General features: G+C 43.6%; 1 protein-coding gene across 1 annotated transcript in view; it reads left to right on the top strand.

Annotated features, from left to right (window-relative positions):
- The window catches only part of VSNL1 (visinin like 1), a 553,262-nt gene extending 531,220 nt beyond the window's left edge, over positions 1-22,042 (top strand). Inside the window, exon 4 of the mRNA XM_078647760.1 lies at positions 21,692-22,042. Coding sequence (XP_078503886.1) covers positions 21,692-21,889 — 198 coding nt within the window. The 3' untranslated portion in view covers positions 21,890-22,042. The remainder of the gene's footprint in view (positions 1-21,691) is intronic.
- Positions 22,043-27,026: the final 4,984 nt, after the last annotated feature.

Below are 27,026 nucleotides of genomic sequence, written 5' to 3'. Positions count from 1 at the left end.
GCAGCAGCTGTGTAAAATTGGGCTCAAGGGCAGCGAGAGCAGTCAGGTGCACCATGGGACCACGAGTCCCACCAGGGCAACAGGCACGTCAGGACGGACTCCTCCACCCACGCACAGGACGGCTGCAGACAGCAGACAGCAGCAAAGATCCTCAGGTCAGGAAAAAGCAATTTGCAATGGGCCCCATTGTTTGTAGTTGATCTTTAAAGGGATCAGAGGGTTTGTATTTGGAAATCATGCTGAGGAGTTCAGTCTGGTAGATTTCCTTGAAGTAGACCAGTTGTTAAGTGACTACACAAAAGAGATGAGAAGAATTTTATTGACATGAGAGGGACACTTCAGTCTTTGTATTTTTTGCATCAAAGAAACAGGCAAATTCTTTAAGTTTTTATCAGTATCAACTAAGCTGCTTAAACTGTATCAGGCATTTTCCTTCAAAACAGTTTTTTGTTTTATCTTCTGAGCGAACATAGTTGTTCCAAATTAGATCTGGATACGTTTTGTTGCTCCAAGCGTTTAGTCAATCTGAGGAGTTATTTTCTTAATTAAGTTCCTTGGTACACAAAGAAGCAGCACTTTTGCTCTTTGTTCTTTAATCCTTGAATACAGGAAAGTGGTTTGGGATCCTTACCAAGGTGTCACAGAAGTTGTTAGTCATTTAATTAACATCTTAATTATTCTTAGGATAAGGGAGAGGATGAAAATACTTGGAGTAAATCCTTGTAGCTGATATTTTCGATAACTCTAGCCAGAGTTTTAGGCCATTTGTGTTCGCTACAAGTTGAAGTTTTGAAGAAGGACAAGTGGAAGTGAATTTAAAGATGATGAGACCAATCAATTGGAAGAAGGTCATTTACTCTTAGAAAGTTCATTTTTCAGGGTTCAAGTCCAAGTTAAAAATGTTTAAATGAGTGGTGTTGAAAACTGGGTTAATGGTTGAGGAGAATATAACCCTATTCAAGGAGAAACCACTATTCCCGTCACTGGGAAGCCACATGCAACCCCAAATTAACCTCAGCTTCACCCCCTGGTAGCTTGAAATAGAGCTGTCAGGCTTAACTTTAGAGGCAATGTCTAAAGTATTTATGCAGAACTCCAAACAGTAATAAAGTGAAAACACAACACAAGAAAAGTTCCATACTAATATCGAAAAGTAGAGCATAATTATTATATGTTTTGAGACCAAAACATAAGAAATTAAATCGGTAGAATCAAAGATATGCAATTTTAAAGTTTAAATGAAAATAGCACCTAAAAGAACAAAGCGCCAATTTCAGGTTTTTTGATTGCACCAGTGTTGGACTTGGCCCTTTTCCCTCAAATTTTTCGCTTTCACCCCCCAACATGTAGGATGTCTCCCCCATGGTAAAGGTTACTGAATAGGCCATGTGAGGCATGAGAAGCCCTGTGTAATGTTAAATGCAATGCAATGGTGTGTACATTTATTTTCCCCCATTGTAAACATGTACCCTGGTGAAATGCTGCATTTGTGTTTTGCATTTGAAATGGCTGCCATGGCTATGCGTTGTGCCACCTGACTGCAGGAGGTTAGCAGTCTAGTTGTTATGTACCCAGCCACCCCTGCATTTGGAGGGAAAGCCTGGCACCCAGGGTGCTCTACTCCTCCCCCTGAGCCAGTTAGAACTAGTTCGCCTGTCTGAGGTGGGTTAGCGGTCTAGGGAGAGCAGTAGAGATGTGATGAGCAGAGACAGAGCAGGGACATGAATGTGAGGGGACCTGCTGCCAGGGGATACCGCCACTTGGGCCTGTGTGCTGGACCCTGCACCCATCCAGAACCCCCCTACTGTCCCCAGGGCTTGTGAGCCCCACTTCAGGAGTTCAGGCTGCCATGTAGGAGGAGGGCCACGCTGCAGTGGGGATGGTGAAAGCCTACCACCCTGCTTTGATGATGCCCCCACTAACTGCTGACCTGGCCCAGTAGTGCCTAATGCTCTGTCCCCCGGGCCTCTGAAGAAGGAGGGCCCCCCTAGGTCCCTGGAGCTGCTGGGACCCTGCGCCACACTAGCGCTGCGCAAAAGAAGCACCTAGAAGGGAAGGAGCATCCTGGACTGGACCCCCCCAGGAGGTGAGAAGAGTTACCCTGGGACCGCTGGGCTTGCTGCTGGGACTGTCCGCCCCCCCTGCGCTGTGCTGCAGAAGGGCTGCCTGGCCTGAATGAACTGATTACCTGTTAAGTGCTGTATTGCCCTGGGAGCTGCTGCTGTGAGTGTTTTAAGTGATATACTGCCTACTTTTCAGCGCTGGGCCTAGAAGAAGCGCTGTGTGCCTGCGAAGCGCTGTCCTTGCCCAGGACTGTTGTAGCCTGCTGTGCCCTTGTGTTGAAAGCGCTGGCCCACAAAGGAATTGGTTGCCTGCTAAGTGCTATAATCTGGGAGCACTGTACCTGCTAGCGCTGTGTTGCATGATCCTACAGCGCTGTGTTAGGAAGATTGTGCCCTCAAGGAGCTGTGCTGCCTGGATGCGCTGTAGCCCGGGGTAACATCAGAGGCAGCGGCTATCTTCAGGAGTACAGAGGGGGGCTCGAGGCACATTGTCGGTACCTGGCCCGCTGCCTTAAAGCACCGGAGGTGCAGCCTGCCCGGAAGAGCCCGGCGACTGGGGCTCAGCTAGGGGGTGGAGAGGGCAATGGGGCACACTGTCGGTGCTCGCCCCCCCCTGTTTGGACACTGTCATTGGGCCCCGTGGGCCCTGGTTGCCTACAGAGGACCCCTGGAATGGGCAAGAGCCCCGGTGAGAGTTGGATGACTGGTTAGGGGATTGTCCTTGGTAGGCCGCCCTTAGCAAGAAGGTGAGTGGAGGTTAATGGTATGCTGTCCTACTGATTTTGCTGAGGCACCAGGTTGTTAGCTGTGCCCACCCATGGTAATGTTGCCCCTGCACCAGTATGCCTACGGTTTTGATGCCTAGTGTTTTCATGTTACCTGTCCAGGTGTGATGCGCTTTTGCCCCTAATGTTTATGTTATGCTGAAGATCCTGCTAAAGGTTTCATGGTCCCTGATTGCTGGGTTTCCTGCCCCATGATTTAGGCCTGCTCCGCCCTGTGCCCGATGTTAATGCCAGGTGCCGCAGGTTTCTTTTCACAGGAGGCGCGGATGCAGGCCTGGTTGCATGGCTATGCCTTCATACCTAATGTGTATTTTATGTCTACGCCCACAGCTTACTTCTAGGTGAGGCCAAGGATTAAGGTCTGAGTTTGCCCTGCAATATTGATCCTATGTTTTATGCATTTCCTGACATTCTTTTTATTTCAGCTGGACACTAATGGACTTCCTTAACCCTTTTTCTTACTTCTGCCATTTTTCCTTGTAAATAATCCCCCTGGTATACTTTGCTCTGGCGCCAGTTGGCGCCCCATTGTGATTACTGCTGTTATTGAGTTTTACCTTCGCAGGTTGGAGATAATACAGAACTTATTCTTTTTCCAACCAGAAGCGGTGGTGTGTCTCTTTTGTGGTGTGCCTGGCGCGTCGTCTGTGGGTACTGCGTGAATGCTTCACACATGTCCTCTGAAGATTGGCCTGCCCGCTCTGCTCCATGCTACCCCCCGTAGAATTGGCAATCCCATTTCTAACAACCAGACTGGGACACAGTGCCTGTGATGGCACACAGGCCAGATTTAGGGACCAAATTAGCCCTGCTGAACAAAGTATGTGAAATCACGCTGTCCAGCATTGTGAGATCCAACATGGAGCATGCGTTGCAATGGGCTGTGATGCAAGTTCCCGCATCGAGAGAGGCGATTATGGGGAGCTGCAGGGCTGCAAAAGCAGGGTAATGCGTCATACAGAGGCCGTTCTGAGGATCTGCGGGGCTGCGATATGAGGTCCTGTGTTGAGGAGGTGTCACGCAGTGGCAGTTCCAAAAAGCTGAGGGATCCTGCATAGGGGATGCGTTGCCGCTTCAGCGGTTCTGATACGGAGCTTCGAGGTGATGTGTCACACTTCCTTCGGTTCTGCTTAGAACTCCGTTGGGCTGGCGGAGCACTTCAGGCCCACTTCCAGGGCTCCAGGACTGGGGTGACTCTACTCAGGGTGACTGCTGGGTTCAAGGTGTTTGGAGACTTTTTTGTCCATAAGGCTCTGAGCAGGAGGACAGCCATCTAGCCCTTGGAGTCACTCTGGTGGTCCTGGGTTCAAGATGCAGGTCCAGTATTTTTTATGCAGGCAGTAGGGCAGCAGGACAGCAGAGTTTCAGGGCAGCAGAGTAGTAGTCCCATTTGAAGCAAATCAACACAGCAGTCCTTTAGAGTCTTCCACAGGTCCAGAGGTGTACTGAAGAGTTGGGGCTAAGGGTTCAATAGTTATACTTGGTGCCAGCATTGAAGTAGGAGAAGGTTCTGGAGTCCCACCCCCCTAGGAGTGTTTCTAATTTCCTTCCTTCCTGCCCTGTTCCCAGATTGTTTGAGGGCACATTAGACTGGTGTGAAACCCTTTGTGAGTAGCTGACAGCTCCTCCTCCTCAAGTCTGAGAGGGCCCATCCTGCCAACACCTATTCCCCCTTTATCTCACTATCTGAGGAAATACACAAAGACCAACTAGTCATGTGACCCAGGATGCAATAACCAAATGGTTAGGACAAGGAAATGTAAAAACTTATAGAGAGTAACCCTTCAAATGAACAAAGGGAACTGGGTTCAAATACCTGGAAAAAACTCTTGTTCACCTTGCACTGATTCAATATATAAATATCAGTTATTGTGATTCTGGTTTACATGAAATTAAAAAGGAATAATTTTTAATCAAGAAAGAGACAAAACAGGTTTTGTGAATGTATGTATGAATCTGTCAATAGAAGAACACTAGGGGTGTGTAACAAGAATGATCGAATCAGCACAAGGGGAACAAGAGGTGTTTTTCCAGCTAGGACAAGAAAATGCCAACTTTCTAAAAGTGCCATTTTCAGAGTTGTGACTTAAATATGACTTAACCATTAAAGAGGGTTCTAAATTACAGTTCTGTAGACACCAAACTCAACATACTCTCAATTGAAAGTTATTAGTGTAAATGTAATAAGGCAACCCAATATTATCCCATGGAAGAGTGAGGCTTTGTGAAAAACGTATGTAAGAGTTTGTCACTACCAGGACATGTCAAACTCAAAAGTGCATGCCCACCTTTTTTGAGTACACTACACACAGCCCTAAGGGCTGTTTAGAGCCTACCAGAGGGGTGACTTATATGTATTACAATGAAAGGTATAGGCCTGGCAAAATGTTTATTTTGCCAAGTCCGAATGGCAGTTTAATACTGCACGCACAGGCTACACTGCCAAGCCTGAGACATATTTGAAATGGCTACTTAAGTGCATGGCACAATCAGTGCTGTAGTCCCATTAGTAGCATTTAATTTACAGGCCCCAGGTACAGGCAGCACAACTTTATTAGGGACTTATAAATACATTAAATGTGCCCAATGGGTGTAAGTAAATGTTACAATTTTTCAGGGAGTCAGCACTAAAACTTTAGCACTAGTTAGCAGTGGTTAAATGCATAGAGTCCTAAGGCCAACATAAATGAGTTCAGCAAAAATGGAGGAGTAGGGCAAAATGTTTGGGGGAAGACCACCCTAAGGCTATCAGGTCTAACGGGTAGGTTTAGGGGATTTCATTCTCAAGCAAAAAAGAGGATGGCTGTTGGTAAGGGTTTCCCTACTGCAGGTTGAAGTCACTGATAAAAATGTGGTTGGCATTCGAATATATCGAGATGTTAGTGAAATGAGTAATAACTTCAAATACACCATGGCAAGGATCCTGAACTACTTTGCCCTATTCAAGTAGGAAAGAACCTGAAGTAAAGGGTCTGCTCCCTGGTATACCCAGAAACATAATTAAGAAAAAAACTTTCTAGACTGACTAAATACTCTTGGGGCTGAAGATGACCCCTTTGAGGTTCTTATTCCACTTAGCATGACATTAAAGTGTAGCATTTACCACAAATGCCATTTGTGCATCATTCTAAATGCCCAGCCTCAGAATGGTGGACAATGTGCTACATGTACATGCCTCCCTGTTCCAAGTTGAGCAAACTCAGTTTTCATGGAGTCTGTCTGACTGATTTTACCAGTGAAATTCTTGCAGGCAAACGCCCTGTTAGTGCCTAAGTTAGCATCCTAATTTGTTCACAAAGCATGATACACACCAATATATAAAGAAGAGCTCTAAGCTTAAACCTCTTTTGTGCCTCATTCTTTCTTGGAAGAAATGTCTAAATGATGGGACCATTTCTCAACACCCTCCTCTATATAGTTCTGTCTCTTCCTACCTGCATGATGATTGGTAACTATTCTCTTCCTGACACTCCACCCCTTATCTCAATTTCAGGTCCTACAGTTCTTGCCCTTGATCATGACTACTCTTCTGTTGTGATGAACTCTGGCTAGTTTTCCTTTAAGCACTTTTGCTTTCATTGTACAAATACTTTGATAATTGGTCTTAGCCTTTGGAATTGGGGGACAGATTACTAAGAATTCATGCAACACAGTGCAGCAAGGCAAGTTGCTGTGCTGCCTTGAGAAAATGGCAGAGATAATGGTGCTCTTCGGCTCTCTTCCAGCGCTGGCACAAATGTGGCTGCCTAGCACCAATGTAGGCACCGTTGGGCCATGCTGCAAGGGTTCCCTATGTTTTGGACAGGGTTGTTTTTGTGATGGGAGGTACCCCTTCATGGTCAAAAACAATCCCTAGATGTATATTTCTCTTTGCGTGCTGCAGAATGCTGCAAACAAAGAAAGAGGAAGTAAAGAGGAGAAATTAAGATATTTCTCCTGGGACACCCATGCTCCACTCATGGAAATCCTACCACTAAGAAATATAAAGTAATGCAGCGCAATCCCATGAAAATCAGGCCCTTTTCAATGCAAGGGCGAAGCAAAGGCTTAGTAAATTGACCGTTGACCTTTATGTGACCTCCTAGATAAAACTTTCTCTAGCCTTGTTGTGCAGTATATGTTCAAATCATTCGGTGAAATCTCTGCCATTGGTGTTTCCTTCGAGTCAATCATCCTTCATTGGAAGGCTAAACATTATTTTGAACCATGTCTCACGAAAGTTCTCATTCTATTTTCCTCATATGCCTCTACAACTATTAGTAAGAATTATTACGGTAGGATCTGTTCTCCTATCGTCAGCGTTTGCCTTACATATTTTATATTTTTGCTATTAATGTTTGAACCTTTCGTTTCATTTGTAAAACCTATCTTTCCATTACTGAAATCTTTAGTTCAGTCTTACTCACCCTTCCTGCCACTTTGCACGGTTCTTGTCTTAATGTGCTTATTTTGTAAGACAGAAAATATGTCACCTCAGATGTAAACCTAATAAAACTGAGATTCATTATTTCAAAGTATTAACAACTTACTTGCTTGCTTGCATGTAATGCAAATTAACAGATATGTGTATCGGCCCATTGTTTTTCGTGGCAGACTGTTCCTTCTTCAAGAGGCTAGTTTAAACAGTCTTTTTGCAGAACATCCCCCTGGAAGCCTGTTTATCAATGGCAGCTACCAGTGGTCTCCCCAATCCTCATGTTTCCTTCTTTTCTCACCTTTACCCATACCAAGGCAAGCCCATGTTCCTAGCGTGCATGAGAGTCCATGGCAGCCTTGCCACAGCATTTGGAGGCATATTATCAAGGCGGGCGATATGAGATTATCGCCGCTTTTGCGGCTGTTTTCGGCCGCAAAGTGGTGATAATTTTATCGCCCTATTAGCAAGCTGTCGCTAACAGAAGTTAGCGACAGCTTGTAGGCGATAGCGAGCGGTTTGGGGCCCGCCTTGCATGTCAGCGATATTTATCGCTAATGACATGCAAAGTGGGCGTACCCAACCTGTTAGCGACTGAAGCAGTCGCTAACATCGCTATCGCCTATTATCAATGCAGGCGACAAGAAAATGTGCGCTAAGTGTGAATATCGCTGAAAACTAACGTCTGCTCAGACCAGTTATTAGCCTGTATATCCGATGGGAGGTGGATATTCAGGCTAAGTCCCTATTAGCGATAATGCCTGAATATCGCTGGATTTCCAGCGATATTTACGCATTTAGCCGCTATCGCTGGATATTTTATCGCTTTGGAGATAAACGTTGCTAACAGCACGTTATCTCTGCGGTAAAATCCGGCGATGCGCGGCGATAAAAAAAAAATCGCTAAGCTTATTTAGCGATAAATATCGCTAGTTGTTGATAATATGCCCCTTGATCACTCTAATCCTTGAGGTGGCATCTAACCCGCATTCCTGTATTCATGCCATGTCATGCCCCCCGAACACAGGCACAGCTTTTACAAATGCTAGTGATATTTTCAGTTCTGAATGAGAGTCTTGTAAATTAGCCTGGGGATCAGTTCTCCTCCACGTGATGTGTGGTTATTCTGTAATCCTCTGGAGACCCATGGTGGTGGGTGGCGATCTATGCAAGTCAGAATGTGTCCCCCAAATTAGTTTTTTCAGTGGGGACTGAGGGGGTTAAACCACTAGGAGCTAAAAACAGGAAGTCCTACCATATTTAGGAACATTATTTGACATATGACAAAGTGTGATGAATGTAACACAACAAAACAGACTCTATTTTTATGATTTTATACCTATTGTGAACATATGAGTTTTATGTCACCCGTAGCCAATATTCATCAGCAAGTGCCATCTCCAGGGCAGGGGGGAGATGGGGCTTGTGCATCAGCTGTTTTTGTCCTGTCCCAAACCTGAAAGCACTGGACCTTGCTACAGATATTCATTTGTCAAACTATCTTCCCATGCAAAGAAGTATTGTTAGCTTAAAATGTTTAAATCAAATGTTGTATATATATTACCTACTGGCGGTAGCCAGTAGGTATATATAGTTAGGACCTAGTTTCCATAGGAAATCCGCAACATTCTATTGGGAATAACTTTGGCGCTGGTTGATGAATCTTCCCAAATTTCTCAAAGAAGATGGCCCGCTCCGCTCCGCTCCTTCCCTGAAAGTTTGGGGGGGATTTGTCAAGCGGGGGCCGAGATAAAAGGTGGGTCCCAAAACATGTTTTCCCCATGTTAATTTCACTGAACATAGGTTTCAGGCCTTATATAGTTAGGAATTAGCATTTAAAAAACCTTTGAAATTCACTGAAAAAAACATAGGTTTTAGGCCTTATATAGTTAGGAATTAGCATTTAAAAAACCTTTGAAATTCACTGAAAAAAACATAGGTTTTAGGCCTTATATAGTTAGGAATTAGCATTTAAAAAACCTTGAAAATTCACTGAAAAAACCATAGGTTTCAGGCCTTATATAGTTAGGAATTAGCATTAAAAAAACGTCTGAATATACAAAAACGTTATACGCTAATAGAATTAGCATTTAAAAAACCTTGCAAATTCACTGAAAAAACCATAGGTTTCAGGCCTTATATAGTTAGGAATTAGCATTAAAAAAACCTTGCAAATTCACTGAAAAAAACATAGGTTTCAGGCCATATTTAGTTAGGAATTAGGCACAAGAAAGTAGAAAAACAAACGTGTAGAACATAAAAAGGGGGCAGGGTAGAAACACCCTGACCCCTTAGGGCTGCTCAGGTGGTCCCACTAGGATATTAATATATTTAAATATTATCCGCTAATAAAATTAGCATTTAAAAAACCTTTGAAATTCACTGAAAAAACCATAGGTTTCAGGCCATATATAGTTAGGAATTAGCATTTAAAAAACCTTGCAAATTCACTGAAAAAACCATAGGTTTCAGGTCATATATAGTTAGGTATTAGCATTTAAAAAACCTTGGAAATTCACTGAAAAAAACATAGGTTTCAGGTCATATATAGTTAGGTATTAGCATTTAAAAAACCATTGAAATTCACTCAAAAAACTATAAGTTTTAGTGGTGTTATAGTTAGCTGGACATTTTACTCATACAAAACCATTGAAATTGCTCCTATATAGTTAGTTGGACTAACTATATTTCGCGCACCCGCAATCCACTGCTGATGATGTCACATATTACATCATTCATGACATGGTCAGTGACATCACTGATGACATCACTGATGACATCTCAAATGACATCACTGATGACATCACTGATGACATCTCATTTGACATCACTGATCATATCACTGATGATATCATTCATGTGATAATACGATGCACCTCCTCACACTCTAATATAACCTTAATATAACCTAGGTCTACACACACATCCACTCATTCACCCATACAATCACTCATACATACAGTCACTCATCAATACAATACTATCATATGCACTTATAGACCTATAGAGACACTCACACACTTTCACTCATCCATGGAGTTTCTTACACACCTAGTCAGTCATGCAAAGAATCAATCACACTCCCATTTCCTCATCTATACAGTTATACACACAACACCTTACTTATTCAAACATATACTAACACATACTTACTCTCTTAAACAATCACTGATACAAGTACACATTGATCCATACAGCCACTTGCATAATCACTGGCTCTCATGTATAGGCATTTATATATACAAACTCTCACATGCACTGTGTTTTACATATGTACTTACTTGGACATGTAGCACTGAGATATACATTCACTCACCAACACACCAATGCACACAGTAAACCGCCCATACAGCTGTTTCCACACCTCCCAGTCACCCACATACAGACACAGCCTCATATACAAATTCTTGGGCAACCAATCAATGACCCTTTTATAGCCACTCATATAGCTACTGATCAACACATACAGCATCTTAAACAACAGCAGACATACTTATGCACACATTCAGACAGTTTAGTCACTAACCCATGCATTCAGTAAGACACATTTAATCACTCACTTACTCATACAGTCAGTCACACACCTACTAAATCCTTCATCCAGACACTTATACATCTACTCATTCTTCAATATGTAAAACATATTTAAACTTTACAGAAACACACAGTCACTGGATGATGTCATCAGTGATGTCATTTGAGATGTCATCAGTGATGTCATCAGTGATGTCACTGACCATGTCATGAATGATGTAATATGTGACATCATCAGCAGTGGATTGCGGGTGCGCGAAATATAGTTAGTCCAACTAACTATATAGGAGCAATTTCAATGGTTTTGTATGAGTAAAATGTCCAGCTAACTATAACACCACTAAAACGTATAGTTTTTTGAGTGAATTTCAATGGTTTTTTAAATGCTAATACCTAACTATATATGACCTGAAACCTATGGTTTTTTTAGTGAATTTGCAAGGTTTTTTAAATGCTAATTCCTAACTATATATGGCCTGAAACCTATGGTTTTTTCAGTGAATTTCAAAGGTTTTTTAAATGCTAATTCTATTAGCGGATAACGTTTAAATATATTAATATCCTAGTGGGACCACCTGAGCAGCCCTAAGGGGTCAGGGTGTTTCTACCCTGCCCCCTTTTTATGTTCTACACGTTTGTTTTTCTACTTTCTTGTGCCTAATTCCTAACTAAATAATTCTAATAGCGGATAACGTTTTTATATATTCAGACGTTTTTTTTAATGCTAATTCCTAACTATATAAGGCCTGAAACCTATGGTTTTTTCAGTGAATATATATATATATATATATATATATATATATATATATATTCACTGAAAAAACCATAGGTTATAGACCATATATAGTTAGGAATTAGCATTTAAAAAACCTTATTTTACTCACACAAAACCATTGAAATGCCATATATAGTTAGTTGCACTAACTATATATCGCGCACCCGCAATTCACTGCTGATGATGTCACATATTACATCATTCATGACATGGTCAGTGACATCACTGATGACATCACTGATGACATCTCAAATGACATCACTGATGACATCACTGATGACATCTCAAATGACATCACTGATTACATCACTGATGACAACTCAAATGACATCACTGATATCATCTCAAATGACATCACTGATGACATCTCAAATGACATCACTGATGACATCACTGATGACATCTCATTTGACATCATTGGTCACATCACTGATGATATCATTCATGTGACAATACAATGCATCTCCTCACACTTTCATATAACCTCTGTTACACCCAGTGTTAAATACAGAGTATAATTTTTTAAACCATTGACACACCAATACTAGTTACTACATACGCACTCACTGATTCCTATGTTTACACAAACACTCACTCATTCACCCATACAATCATTCATACATACAATCACTCATCTTTACAACACTATCATATGCACTCATACACCTATACAGACACTCACACTCTGCCACTCATCCATGGAGTTACTCACACACCTAGTCAGTCCTGTAAAGAATCAATCACACTTCCATTTTCTAATCTATACAGTTAAACATAGAGCACCTTACATTTTCAAACATATACTAACACATACTTACTCTCTTATACAATCATTGATACAAGTACACATTGATCTGCACAGAGTCACACACCTCCCAGCCAGCCACACACACACTCAGTCTCCCATACAAATACTTGGGCAATCAATCAATAACCCATATAGTTACTCATATAGCTACTGATCAACACATGCAGCAGTTTACAGAACAAAAGACATAATGATGCACAAATTAAGACAGTTTAGTCACTAACCCATGCACTCAGTGAGACACATTTAATCACTCACTCATACATTCAGTCATGCACCTACTAAATCCTTCGTCCAGACACTTATACATCTACTCATTCTTCAATATGTAAGACATATTTTAACTTTACAGAAACATACAGTCACTGGATGTTGTCATCAGTGATGTCATCAGTGATGTCATTTGAGATGTCATCAGTGATGTCATCAGTGATGTCACTGACCATGTCATGAATGATGTAATATGTGACATCATCAGCAGTGAATTGCGGGTGCGCGATATATAGTTAGTGCAACTAACTATATATGGAATTTCAATGGTTTTGTGTGAGTAAAATAAGGTTTTTTAAATGCTAATTCCTAACTATATATGGTCTATAACCTATGGTTTTTTCAGTGAATTTTCAAGGTTTTTTAAATGCTAATTCCTAACTATATATGGTCTCTAACCTATGGTTTTTTCAGTGAATTTCAATGGTTTTTTAATAGCAAATATCATAAGCTGTCGAATGTCAAGTACATGGTAAGTAAAAACATTTTCGTGTTTATGCACACTGATCTACTTTGAATGCTGCCCCCCCTCCCCTTCATTTCTATTATGAGTACTCTCTCTTTGTAGATAGTGAAGGGTAGTTAACGCAGGCCTTTGCCCCCGTTGTAATCCGTCGTGCCTGCTTCTCTCTCCATTTCATTGATTGTTATCCAAGCATTTACTGTTTTAGAATTGGTTCTCTTTGGTTCATTCTCTATTTACAAACAAGCACAGAGTCGCAATACTCTGTTTAGTCTTTGCAGATAGTGAAAAATCGTGTAAAAAAACTAAAGGAATCGAGCAAAATCAGTAGGCCACTAATGGGATCTCTTTTTGACCTCGCTAAAATAGAAACATTAGGAACAACCCCTCATGAGAAATACGAAACTAGTGAGATGAACTGAGCTCCACACCATGATGGCTGCAAGACAGCTCGGCTCCGCCACCCACCCCGCCCAAAATAACGATAAACTCTATGCAAATATTACAAATATATACAACACACCAGCAAAGTAACAGGGTAAAACATTTTATTAAATAACTATTTACATAACTATTTTATACTTTTTGGTGCCCGATCCGGCTAGCTCAATCGATCCAGCATGAAACTCATGCACTCTGATAGTTCAAAGTTTTGAGGAGTGCTTGTAACACTGTCTGAAGCTTATTTGCACTTGCTACAGCTTCACTATTCTCAATGTAAGTGGGGGCTGTTTGAGGACGTGACTGCATTTGAAAACAATGTGATGCGGTGCCACCCTGAACCGCTTGACGGAGGCCCCCGAGGGACGGTGTGATGGCGCGGACTCGGAGGGGGCGCTTGGCTCCGACCCCCTCCCCAAGTCGTGTTGCCCTGGTGTGGCCTGAGATCGCCCCCGACATAGGTGGCCGGCTCCCGGGGTCAAGCGGAACTTTTTGCCTTTTGGTGACTCTTCCATTCTTGACCTTGTCCCACAATCCGTTTCACCTAAAGACACGCTGTAGTGGGGCGCCCCTTTACCGTTTCAGTTGACATTCCGCCCGCTTTTGCTACACTGTGCCTCTTCCGCTATTCAGCTGTTTACCGCCCGCTCTTTCGACTACAGCGTCTCGCTCACCATGTAGTTGAGTTGCTCCCGCTCTTGCGGTGCAGCGATAGGCGGCTGCCACAGGACTCTCAAAATGGCGGCCGGCTCTTCAGATTTGGGCGTGGTCCACTAAAATGGCCCTGCGACACCTTGGAACTCGGACGCTTGTCTGCTAGGGCTTGGGCTCCATTCTCGAAAGCGTCCCCTCAGCCTTGAAGATTCTACAAAAGTCTTGGGGGCCCCCGACTCCCGCAGGCTTCTGGTGGGGAGCGGCTGCCATGATTGCTCGTGGAATGGCCACGACGGAGCTACGAGATGGTGGTGCTCTCATGCTGACGCCAGCTTCAGTCTGAAACATCCAGAAACACTGTAGACTACCAATTCGATCAGTTCCGGTAGCGCCCCAACGTGACCCGGTAAAGAAGAACTTGCCCTCCCCTCTTTGACTGATGGTTCTTGTTGCCTGTCCCTTCTGTTGTCATTTAACAGAACTATTTAGCCTGCTGAAAGGGGTTGTGTTCCGAGCGCTGGTTGGTGGAGACATTTTGACTATATTCTGGACCTGCGTTGTCGCGTAATGCGTCATATGACGCGCCGCATTAGCGCATCCGGACGTGCTCCGGTGCGCGAAGCGCAGCTTCCCGGAAGCGATCCGGGGCGCGGCGCGCAGCGCGTAACGTAAGCATAACAGGTCATGTGACTTGTTAATAAAACTTTTCACTGGTTCATTTACTTTTCTTATTCTAATGATGAAAGGCTTGGTCATATGACCTAAAAATTACGCTTTTTATTACTTTCGAACATTATTTTTTCTTAAACATATGTTATAATGTTCCAGGCTAATGTACTTTCCCGGAAAATTTACAACTCTTCTGCAAGTAAAATATATTCCTTTTTCGAGAAAAAGGGCGTTTCTTCGTCCCATGACGGAGCCGTTGAGCAAAAGAGGCTCGGCCTGCTGTCTTAGTCGCCGATACGCCTGAATATCAGATTCTTATCGATCACTTTATGTTGCAGGAGTAGAAAACACAACAGCCCTTGACCATTTATCTTTACTGCGTTCCTGCGTATTATACCTTTTACCCTTCATGTAATTGGACTGCTTTATTTCACTTGCCTTTTACTGATTCTAAAACAGTGACTATTATTAAAAACTTTACCAATGTAAATACTACTACCATGTTTTCTTTTAAAAACCTTTATTGTGAAAATGTCAGTATACAAATACGGGCCTATAACCACGTGGGCCGGCCACGGAGCAAACTGTAATCGTATATGATGAGTAGACATTTACACTGTAGAGGAACGTAACGGGCGGGCCATTAGGTTGCAAGAACTAAGGTGTCTAACAGTTGCGGAATCGGTGGACGTACATTTTATAATTAAAATACGACAGGGCCAGTTACAATAAAATTATCTAGATATACATTTGCGGGCAAGTACCATGGGTGACGTTAATTCGAACTTTCAATAGTACAGTAATCAATAACACATCAGAACTTAATATCAATAGGGATGTCGAAATATTCAATCAATTCTCGTCCCCGCCCGCCATGTGCTTCAAAACTGCATACGTATCTCGTGATATCAAGGTTGTGCAACCAGTACACAACAAGGAGTTACGAGTCCCATTTATTCCTGCGCCATTTTGGGCGAGGACGGGCAGGTCCAGGATATAGTCAAAATGTCTCCACCAACCATCGACTATGATGATGTTCATATGCTGTATTTATTAGAGTAACACTCATCTGTCCACATGAAATTAATTTGCCACAATCTAAACATGTCATTTTAATCTTTCCAAAGTTCTTCTAAATATTTGGGACCGTTTCCCTTGCCTCTGATGCTGTCAGTGCCACTTCTTTGGTGAATGTACTGGCAGATCGGGGGTTCTCCTCCAAATCTATCTTTTGTGCAGCACTATAATTAATCGGTGCCACCTCTCCATATGACGATGCATGGTATAATTACCATAACTATATTTTTTTTCGGTTCCTCTGGAGAGTACATCGTGGCAGATGAGGCAGGTAACGTACCGGGCATTTACCTTTTTTGCATGTAGAGGAAAGGAAAAAAAATGTGAGCGTCCGAGTTCTAAGGTGTCCCAGGGCCATTTTAGTGGAGCAGGCCCAAATCCAAAGAACAGGCCGCCATTTTGAGAGTCCTGTTGCAGCCGCCTGTCGCTGTAGCATCAAGAGCGGCCGAAACTCAGCTGAATGGCAACTGAAACGGTAAAGGGGCGCCCCACTACAGCAGACGAGCCTCCACCTGGGGAGGCTCGTTCACGCCGCCTCCCCCCCCCCTTCGGGCACCCCACGCCGTTATTCGGAGCAGCATTGTAGGATGGCCACACCAGTGCGGCAACTTGCTAGACACCACCTCGGTGCCAACCGAATCTCAGCGCCTTGTGGTGTCTTCCATTCCGAAAATATTGTTGTGCTGCCTTCGGCCTATTCGCCGCAAGTGCGCACGCAACTCAGCTGCATAGCGAGTGAAACACCAAGGGGCGCCCCACTGCAGCCGAGGAACCTTCATCTTGGGGGCGACGCACAGCATCACATTGCTTTCCAATGCAGTCAGATCCTCAAACAGCCCCCACTGACTGACGCCGCCTCACAGGCCAACGGGGCGCCCCACGCCGACTTTCGGCGCAGCATTGTAGGATGGCCACACCAGTGCGGCAACTTGCTGGACCCCACCTCGGTGCCATCCGGATCTTGGCGCGTTGCGCTGCCTTTGGCCCTATTCGCACATCGGTCCGCTACTGACGCCACCTCACAGGCCAACGGGGCGCCCCACGCCGACTTTCGGCGCAGCATTGTAGGATGGCCACACCAGTGCGGCAACTTGCTGGACACCACCTCGGTGCCATCCGGATCTTGGCGCGTTGTGCTGCCTTCGGCCTATTCGCACATCGGTCCACTACTGACGCCGCCTCACAGGCCAACGGGGCACCCCACGCCGACTTTCGGCGCAGCATTGTAGGATGGCCACACCAGTGCGGCAACTTGCTGGACCCCACCTCGGTGCCATCCGGATCTTGGCGCGTTGTGCTGCCTTCGGCCTATTCGCACATCGGTCCGCTACTGACGCCGCCTCACAGGCCAACGGGGCGCCCCACGCCGACTTTCGGCGCAGCATTGTAGGATGGCCACACCAGTGCGGCAACTTGCTGGACCCCACCTCGGTGCCATCCGGATCTTGGCGCGTTGTGCTGCCTTCGGCCTATTCGCACATCGGTCCGCTACTGACGCCGCCTCACGTGCCAACGGATTTTCTACGCTTTTTATACCCTATGCCGCATAACAGGTCATGTGACTTGTTTATAAAACTTTTCATTGGTTCATTTTACTTTTGGTTTCCTAATGATGGAAGGCTTGATCATATAACCTAAAAATAACACTTTTCATTGGATGAAAAAAAAAAAATTTCCCAAACGATGAAAGCCCCACCTTGTTTCTGGATGTTTCAGACTGAAGCTGGCGTCAGCATGAAAGCACCACCATCTCGTGGCTCCGTCGTGGTCATTCCGCGAGCAATCATGGCAGCCGCTCCCCACCGGAAGCCTGCAGGAGTCGGGGGCCCCCAAGACTTTTGTAGAATCTTCAAGGCTGAGGGGACGCTTTCGAGAATGGGGTCCAAGACCTAGCAGACAAGCGTCCGATTTCCAAGGTGTCCCAGGGCCATTTCAGTGGACCAGGCCCAAAAAGGAAAGAGCCTGCCGCCATTTTGAGAGTCCTGTGGCAGCCGCCTATCGCTGCACCGCAAGAGTGGGCGCAACTCAGCTGAATGGCGGATTTTGGCACAGTGTACCAAAAGCGGGCGGAATGGCAACTGAAACGGTAAAGGGGCGCCCCACTACAGCAGACGAGCCTCCACCTGGGGAGGCCCGTTCACGCCGCCTCACCCCCCCCTCCCCGGGGCGACCCACGCCGTTATTCGGAGCAGCATTGTAGGATACCAAAACCAGTGCGGCAACTTACTTGACATCACCTGGGTGCCATCCACATCTCAGCGCGTTCTGCTGCCTTGGGACTATTCGCACAACAGACCGCTACTGACGAGGCCACCCCCCGGGACGCCCCACGCCGTTTTTCGGAGCTGCATTGTAGGATACCCAAAACCAGTGCGGCACCCAGGCAACATCACCTGGACGCCGTCCAGAACTCAGCACGTTGTGCTGCCTTGGGACTATTCGCACAAAACACAGCTACTGACCATTGTTGCTTCTTTTTTCCTAAAAATGTTTAAATGTTTTTACTGTTTTTGTTGCGTTGTATATATTTATAAGTTATTAAAGTTTTATAATCCTACTACTTTGTTGGAGTGCTATATATTTTTAATGTGACACATAATTGTAAAAACTTTGATGTACAAAGAGGCATCCCTCGAATCTTCCGCTTCAGGCTCGGTCCCCTCCCCAATCACAATACAGGATGGTTTTCAGATAGTAGGAACGCGTGTGGTGTGACGGATCTCATCGGGTGGGGGCCTTGATCTACTGTAACTCCTTTGAAGAGGGGTGATTCTTTACAGCTGGGGCCATAAACTACATCTGCAGGGCTAGGTGATAGCCTGGGACCGGCCTGGACAATCGGACACAGAGGAAGAGGAGTTTCAGAGGGTGCGGTAGTGAATAGGGCGAAAGAGAGGTGTCGGGCGGGCACAGGGTGTGATTCTCAGGGAAGAGCAGCGCAGATGGGGGGAGGTTTATTGCCCATGCATAAGACAGAGAGCGGGGGTGACCAGTGCCTGGGGAGATGCTTGCGAGGGTGGGGAGCCATGCTAAGGATCGACAGCGTGCAGAGAGTGGGTCTGGTCAAGGCATCTAAAATGGCTGCCGTGCACGACAAAAGTGTGGCATTTGAAAAAAGGCAAGATGGCGCAGACAATGTTTATCAACACTTCCTGATTTCCTTCGAATCGAACGTTAACAGACGTTTTCTCTCCCACACTACCGGTCCCCCTCGGCTTAAACGCCGAGATGGTAGGGACTGCATCCCGTGGAGATAGGCCGAGACGTCACTCAGCAGAAAAAAAAGAAAAAAAAAAAGTCTATAAACATACAATAAGTTAAAAGTCAATCATTCTTGTTTCCTTGTAGTACGCTCCCCAGTCCGCTTCCCGTTACGCGAACCGGGCGCACCCCAGGAAAAAAAACCGATTTTTTTTTTTTTTTTTTTTTTTGCCCCGCGGAGCCCTTTTAAAGCCTCCACATCAAACCTAGGGGGTCAGGGAGGATCTACTATGCCCCCTTATGATCATTTGCCCCTTCGCTTTGGCCTCCTCTTGTCTCTCGATCCTACCGAGAGACAAGATGGCGGCCGCTCCGTACTGTTTGGAATGTTTACAGACACCGGAGAGCCAATCAGCTTCGCTTCGCAAAGCTCCGTAACGCGAAAAGTACGCGAAACGGAGCGCTACCCGGGACGCTGTCACAGATATATATCTTTTTTTAAACGTTAATTTCTCAAAATCCACTGGAGCACATATATTGAGACCCAGCAAAGGCACATCGGGCTACCGGTCCCTACAATTTTGCCAAGTTTCATGCAAATCCATTCAGCCGTTCGATTTTTTTTTATTTTTTTTTGCCCCGCGGGGCCCTTTTAAAACCTCCACATCAAACCTAGGGGGTCAGGGAGGATCTACTATGCCCCCTTATGGTCATTTGCCCCTTCGCTTTGGCCTCCTCTTGTCTCTCGATCCTACCGAGAGACAAGATGGCGGCCGCTACGGACTGTTTGGAATGTTTACAGACACCGGAGAGCCAATCAGCTTCGCTTCGCAAAGCTCCGTAACGCGAAAAGTACGCGAAACGGAGCGCTACCCGGGACGCTGTCACAGATATATATTTTTTTTTTAACGTTAATTTCTCAAAATCCACTGGAGCACATATATTGAGACCTAGCAAAGGCACATCGGGCTACCAGTCCCTACAATTTTGCCAAGTTTCGTGCAAATCCATTCAGCCGTTCGGGCTAAAAGTGAGGCCAACCGCCCTATGGAAATTAACATGGGAAAAACGCGTTTTGGGCCCCCCCTTTTTTCTCGGCCCCCCCTTGACGAACCCCCCCCAAATATTCAGGGGCTGCTCAGAAACAAAATGTCCAATTTTCCTGAAAATTTCAGCCAATTCCGTCCACAAACGCCAAAGTTATTAGACATAGAATTTTCAAAAATCCCATAGAGAAAAAATCCTAACTATATATACCTACTGGCGACCGCCAGTAGGTAATATATATATATATATATGTATATATACATATACATATATATATATACACCCATGCAAAGTCAAATTAACACATTGTAAGCAAGTGTATGTGTATATCTGATTATATATATTCCTCATTCTCTCTCTCTCTCCTTTTTCCTCTCTCTCTCTCTCTCTCTCTATATATATATATATAATATTTCACTCATTAACCGACAAGTGTTGCAGTACAGCATAGCACAAGTTTAGTATATAACATGAATGCATTTAACATTGGTTTATACGTTTTGATGTATGTTTTCATTTATAATTATGAATTCAAACTCATGAAATCAGACACTCATTAGCATCTGGAATTTATATTGCATTAAATGACTATTAGGATGTATTTTAAGCCCTATTTACTATGAATATGCAGGGCTCATTGTCTTAATCAAACATGGTTTTCTCTAAAGCAATTATTAGGTTATTTATTATACATTACGATTTTTAACCTGCATTGTAAACCATTTGTTTTGATTTTCGTTACCAATGTTCTATTGCTGCTTGCTGCACAGTCTGTTTTCCATGGCTATCAGGACCCCTGTCACGTGCAGGGTGCTGTATGACGTGCATAAGGGAGTAAATGCACTTTCACTTTGTCATGTGAACAAGGCTCCGGGTGAGCCGAAACGTTATGGCGACTAGCACGCGAATTCTGAAATAAAGAAGCACTGAAATCTATGGTCCGTGTCTGTGCTGCTTGGGAGGGCGCTTTATGTGAGCGAGCCTTGAGGCGGAAACGGAACTTGTGAATATATATATATATATATATATATATATATATATATATATATATATAATATTATATTATATTATATTAGATTAGATTAGATTAGATTCCTTTCTTTGGCGAAATGCCTCCTGTCGCCTAAGCGGAGGCAGCATCTCTGAGGATCTCTGCCCTCGGTATACCTCCAGTGACTTCTCCTACATCACAAATAAGGCTACACGCTAGCCGAAACGTGTTGAGCTTCTGTTGTTGCACAGAATAATAAACCTTGCACTCTGGGAATGTGCTGGTGCTTTTCTTTCACCAGTGGAGGCAAATGATTAGATATTTATAGATGTATCTTATGTAAGTGGCCTCACCAGCTTTATCTGTCGGCCAAAGTGTGACCCAGCCCCCCTTCACCCACGATTCACTTCTTGAGACGCCTATGATCAGAGCTAATGTATTACCAGAATATTTGCCTAATGACGCTGAATCCTCATCTCTTTGTCTCTTTCTTCCCAAGGCTATCTATAAAATGGTGGGCACGGTAATAATGATGAAAATGAACGAAGACGGCCTCACGCCCGAGCAGCGGGTGGACAAGATTTTCAGCAAGATGGATAAGAACAAAGACGACCAGATCACATTGGATGAATTCAAAGAGGCTGCCAAGAGCGACCCTTCCATTGTGCTACTGCTGCAGTGTGACATTCAGAAATGAGCCCGCAAAACATGCGTTATGGACTGCACAGAAGTTTCACTGTTCCATTCGGTTTGCAGCTATTTCCACGAAAACAACAACAAACAAAAAAAAAATGCTTGGACTACCTATAAATGGACTTGCTTCTTGTGTTTGAAACACTTGTGTGCATGAGAATGTCATTTGCTACAAAAATTTTAAAGTATATAATATATATATAAATATATATATAAAAAACCTGCCGCCACGTGACGTGTGCAATGTCATTTCATGAGGACCCTAACCCTCCTGAGCCTGCGCATCAGAAATGTGCTGCATTTAATGATAATATTTATTGTACGTTTTACTGATGCTAGCTGTGTACCTCCTATGCTGTTTAGTGACACTGAATTCCTAAGGTGATGTAACTGTGCACACTAAGCCTCGTTTTCAATTCTGCTGTAAAGTAGTGCAGGACAGACCAGAGGGGATGTTCCGGAGTCTGCTCCCTCATGTGTGCTTGTGTCGTTGGTGAATCTTAAATGTACTTCATTTGCATGCCTTTTAGGTCTGCCTTAAATATTACCTCATTTGCATCCATTCATTCTGGAAAGTTTTATGTCAGAGGAATGCATTATGAACAAACGTCGCCTGTTTAGAAGTCCCTTTGAATCATGTATATACATATATACACTAAAGTACAATTTTATTGGCAGTGTATTGATGTCTGCCTGGATTTTCAAAGCTTCCCAAAAAAAGTTGCAATACAGTATATGTCCCAAAATAAATTATTTATAACATTTGACTTTTTTCCTCAGACAGTTTTATTTCTCATGAATTGCGCAGTGAAGACATGGCTGCGAGTTCTTCACAACGTGGTGAATTGGGCAATCACATTAATGTTCCTTGTGCTAATATTTTAAATTATACTGGTGAAGCTTTTTATTAAACCTGCACTATTGAAGTTAGCTTTCTGTGCTATGTTTGGGTCTGGCTCTAGCTAGCTAGCATCAGCCAACAGAGTACATCTTATCAACACACAAATATATATTGATGCAGGATTTAGGCTTAGACTCCTTTAGTCAATATTTTGTTTCAGACAACTTGTAAAGCGCTCTGATACTCGCAAGAGTCTTGTTCGCGCTATATAAAACCTTCAAAATAAATCCCCTCCGGCCACTGCTTGATGACAGTGAGTGTTAGCATTATTTTGGTCCAGGCCATAGTAGTAGTTCTCTCTCATCATTATTTTTTTGGCAATAATTAGTTTTAATATACCACCTTAAGACTGATTCCATTTCACTGAGGTGGAGGTGCACTGTTCTTGGGAGCAGGGGGCTGTGGTTGCTAGCTGGGGTCGTGCTGCTAAAGCCGATACTTCCTACTGTGCAACCCATGGGTGTAACTTATCAGGAGGGTTTGAGCCCCCCTTTAATTTCCTGCTGACACAGGCGTTGCTTGGGTGTCAGATGTGCAGTGAAGGGCACAGAAGGGCAATGGGTTGTCCCGAGTCTGTAGAGACAGGGGCAACATTTTCATTGTTTTCATGGTATGGCATAAATAGCAACAAAACCTCTCCCAAAACAATAATTTGTATCAAGGTAGTACATCCAAAATAGAAACACAATTGTCCCTGAAAAAAAAAATCTAATTTTATTATCAAAAGATATAAATCATTTTTATATATTCATTTTTTTTAATTCATACATATCTCTTATAAAGGAGCCCCACCAACATGATTTCAACCACATAACAAAAAGCAAACAATTAGAAAAAACATGACACAAGGACAACAATAGAACAATTCACAAGGACAATAATGACACACAAATATATACACACAACAATTGTGATACAATATGAACTCAATCAGACCCCCCAGGATATAGCGGCATGGATTAGCAAATTTAGCGGCACAAAAATGGAAATTTAGCGGCACAAATATGGAAATTTAGCGGCAATTTTGCGGCATTTTATTTGGCCATTTTTCCTACAACAAATACAGATATCTTTGTTTTTTGAGTTAATTAACACCATGAAGCTATATATATTTGGTTTAATTACAATGTAGACACTTTGGGGCAGATTTACAAGCCCCTTGCGCCCCTTTTACACCACCGTTGCATCACTTTTGTGACGCAGCGGCAGCGCAAAAGATGCGCCATGGTGCGGGGTACTTACAACGTGACGCATCTGGGAGATGCGTCACGTTGTAAAGCCCTGCGCCAGAAGGAGGCGTTCCTGTGCAGAAACGCCTCCTAAAAGTGGCTGAGTGAAATCTACAAGATTTCACTCAGTCACTTTTGGGCCCATGCTGCGTCAAAACCCTGCGCCTGCTTGAAGCAGGCGTAAGGCATTTGGCAAACAAGCCTTTCTATAGCCTGCCCTCTGACTCTTCCCCCTCCATCTCCCCTTTACTCATCCCAAACCTCCTCCTACTGCTATAATCTCCAAAGAAACCCTTCCCTCTTCTATCCCTCCACAACTCTTTTCAATCCAAAAGACTCGCATGTACACTGCTCAAATAAATTTCATATTTCCCCTGTAGTAATTCCCAACTAATCCTGTGTGCTTCAACGCCTTCTCAGGAGTAGTAAGCGCTATATAAATGCACTTACAATAAACCAATTTATCCTGCAACTGTTGTAACGCGCTGGTGACTTCGCTACATAAAATTGCAGATGGTTTATCACAGTGAACCTTCAGGAAAAACTGTGATGGTGGCTCTACTCTCGATGCAACGGAAAGATACAGTTCTACACGTATGATGAAATGTCATTCAGAAAGACACATTACGTTGACTACCAGACGAGTAACTTGCTTTGCTCACGCTGGTGATTGACCTGATTTTAAATATGTATGTAACATTACAATATAAAAAGGGAAATACAAACAACAGCACGACTGTCCTACAAACACAATTAAAACTTTCAATGCTTGACTGAAAGCGCCCCGTCACATCTCCTCGCATTCAAAGGTGGCCGCCTAAGCAGGCTCCTCATTTGTAGTCCTTCTATTATGTCCATGAAGAAAGGGGCTCGTATCACGTAACGCAGGGAAGTAATCCTTAGAAGAAAACTACGAGCCCCAGGGTGCTTCTTCGGGAGATTCTCACTGTAGAGGAGAACGGAAATCTGAACGTGGGTGAGCATGAAGTATTTGTTTCTCTTTTAATCTATGTGCTCCAGATTTTTTAAAACTGACTTTCCATAATATTTATTTGTTTTGTCCAATGGTCCTCCGTACTTCCGAACGCGCTCCTGCTACTCCATGCCATTGAGTCCGTCAATGTGAAGTGCTTTAATCAGACTCCCAGGATATAGCGGCTTTTGGAAAAATGCCGCAATTTCTACAAAAGTGCCGATTTCGCGGGCACTTATGTAAAAATGGCGGCATTTTTACAAAAGTGCCGATTTCGCGGCAAATCGCGAAATCGCGAAATCCTGGAGGGTCTGCTCAATATAAAAGATACATAAATAAATCAAGGGAAAAAGCGTGACAAGCGTTTCGGAGTGGAATGTTCACCAACAATTCCTACATAAGGGCGCAGAGGATACAGCTCATTCAGTGGTCAAAAGGCCATCTGTGTACCATCCACATTTTCCATATATATAGTGCAGAGGCCTCTGTATCAATATACATTCATTATCATAAAACAGTATTCTGGATCAAAAGCAGGATGGGCTCAACAAGAGGAAGAATCCCAATGTAACACGTGATTAACTTCATGTAAGCACACAGCATTATAGTTGATAATACAAAGATACCATCCAGGTGTATGGAATGGAAAGAATCATAGTGGAACTTTCAACAAGATCACATAATGAAGGGCTCACTAACAAGTCCAAACGTGGTCCAAAAATCAAATAAGGTACCTCAGTATCACTGGATCATAGTAAGAATCAGCATACTTGTTAAAATCGCAAATAGTGAAAGACACGATATAGCACATCCCAGTCGGGACTCAGACGCACAATAAGAAAGTTCTGGGTTCCAAATCTGGAACTATAGGCACAGGATAAATTCGGTGGTGTCCTCCATTTGGCGTAAAGAAAGTCTCAGCATCCGGTTTTTACCAGCCTCGGGAGGGCGCATCCTAATTGGGCTGGTGGGACGGCCGCACGTCCGGCGGGCGGTCCCAGCACAGCAATGATGGCGGGCGGACTGATGTCCGCCCGCCATCATAATGAGCTCCCTAGTTTTTGCATCTGAGCTACATGTGGGGTTAGACAATGTCTTTCGGTTAGGGTGGATCATTCATTATTGTACCACTCTTAGGCTCAATTGTGCACACCTAAGGACCTACCTTCAATTCCCAAAGCTCTAAATTAAAGTTTGACCTAAATTAAAATTAATCTAATACTAACAGAGCTCCAGACAGCCCTGAATCTCCTTGAGAAAGAAAAACTTAGACTCGAAGTTATCAACCTTGAATTGTATAAAAAAATGTCCTTAGGTTCAAGATCCTTAGTAACTCTACTCAAAATAAAACGTCTTAGTTGATTGATTGATTGATTTCTTAATCAATTATAAAAACATAACCATAAAATAACAAGCATGATGATACATAAAATCATAATACAGATTTGCATTTATTCATTTAAAGCATTTGCAGATAAAACATAAAATAAAATGTGAGTTAAACCTAGCCCCTCCATATTGCTTCGCCCACAAAGATCTAACATGGTACCATGCTGTGGCCACGTTGTGCCCAGTGTAAAAATGCACAATATGTCTTGGGAATTCTCCAAAAATCGATTGACTTTCACCATCGCAAAGCGCACTCTGAGTGACATCATCACTTGCCGATAACATGCGGAGAAAATAGGCCGGATTGTGCTGGTAGAAGCCCTGGTTTTTATGAATTGGGACTCGAAAGTTATGTCTGGGGGCTGTATAAAACTTGCAGAATAATAAAAACTGCTCCAAAGTTCAAGTGAAGATTCATCGCAGGGACACAATAAAATAGACTTAGGGTCAAATTGGCCAGTAAGGATATATAAATAGCTTCTGATGGTTCTCAGGCTGAAATGTCAAAAAAGCCCTTTCCCAAATGTTTTTTGCATTTGAGAGATATTGCTCGGCTACTACGACAGTTTGGAGGCAAACGAGCTCCCTCCTGTTAGATTTCTTCACCTCCATGCCCTCTCTATTAACCATGGCTCTGCTTAGAGAGAGT

Source organism: Lissotriton helveticus, chromosome 6, assembly GCF_964261635.1.
Source record: "Lissotriton helveticus chromosome 6, aLisHel1.1, whole genome shotgun sequence".
Classification (NCBI taxonomy): Eukaryota; Metazoa; Chordata; class Amphibia; order Caudata; family Salamandridae; genus Lissotriton; species Lissotriton helveticus.
The sequence above is the reverse complement of the archived record's forward strand: the minus strand, read 5'-3'. Positions and strand labels throughout refer to the sequence as shown.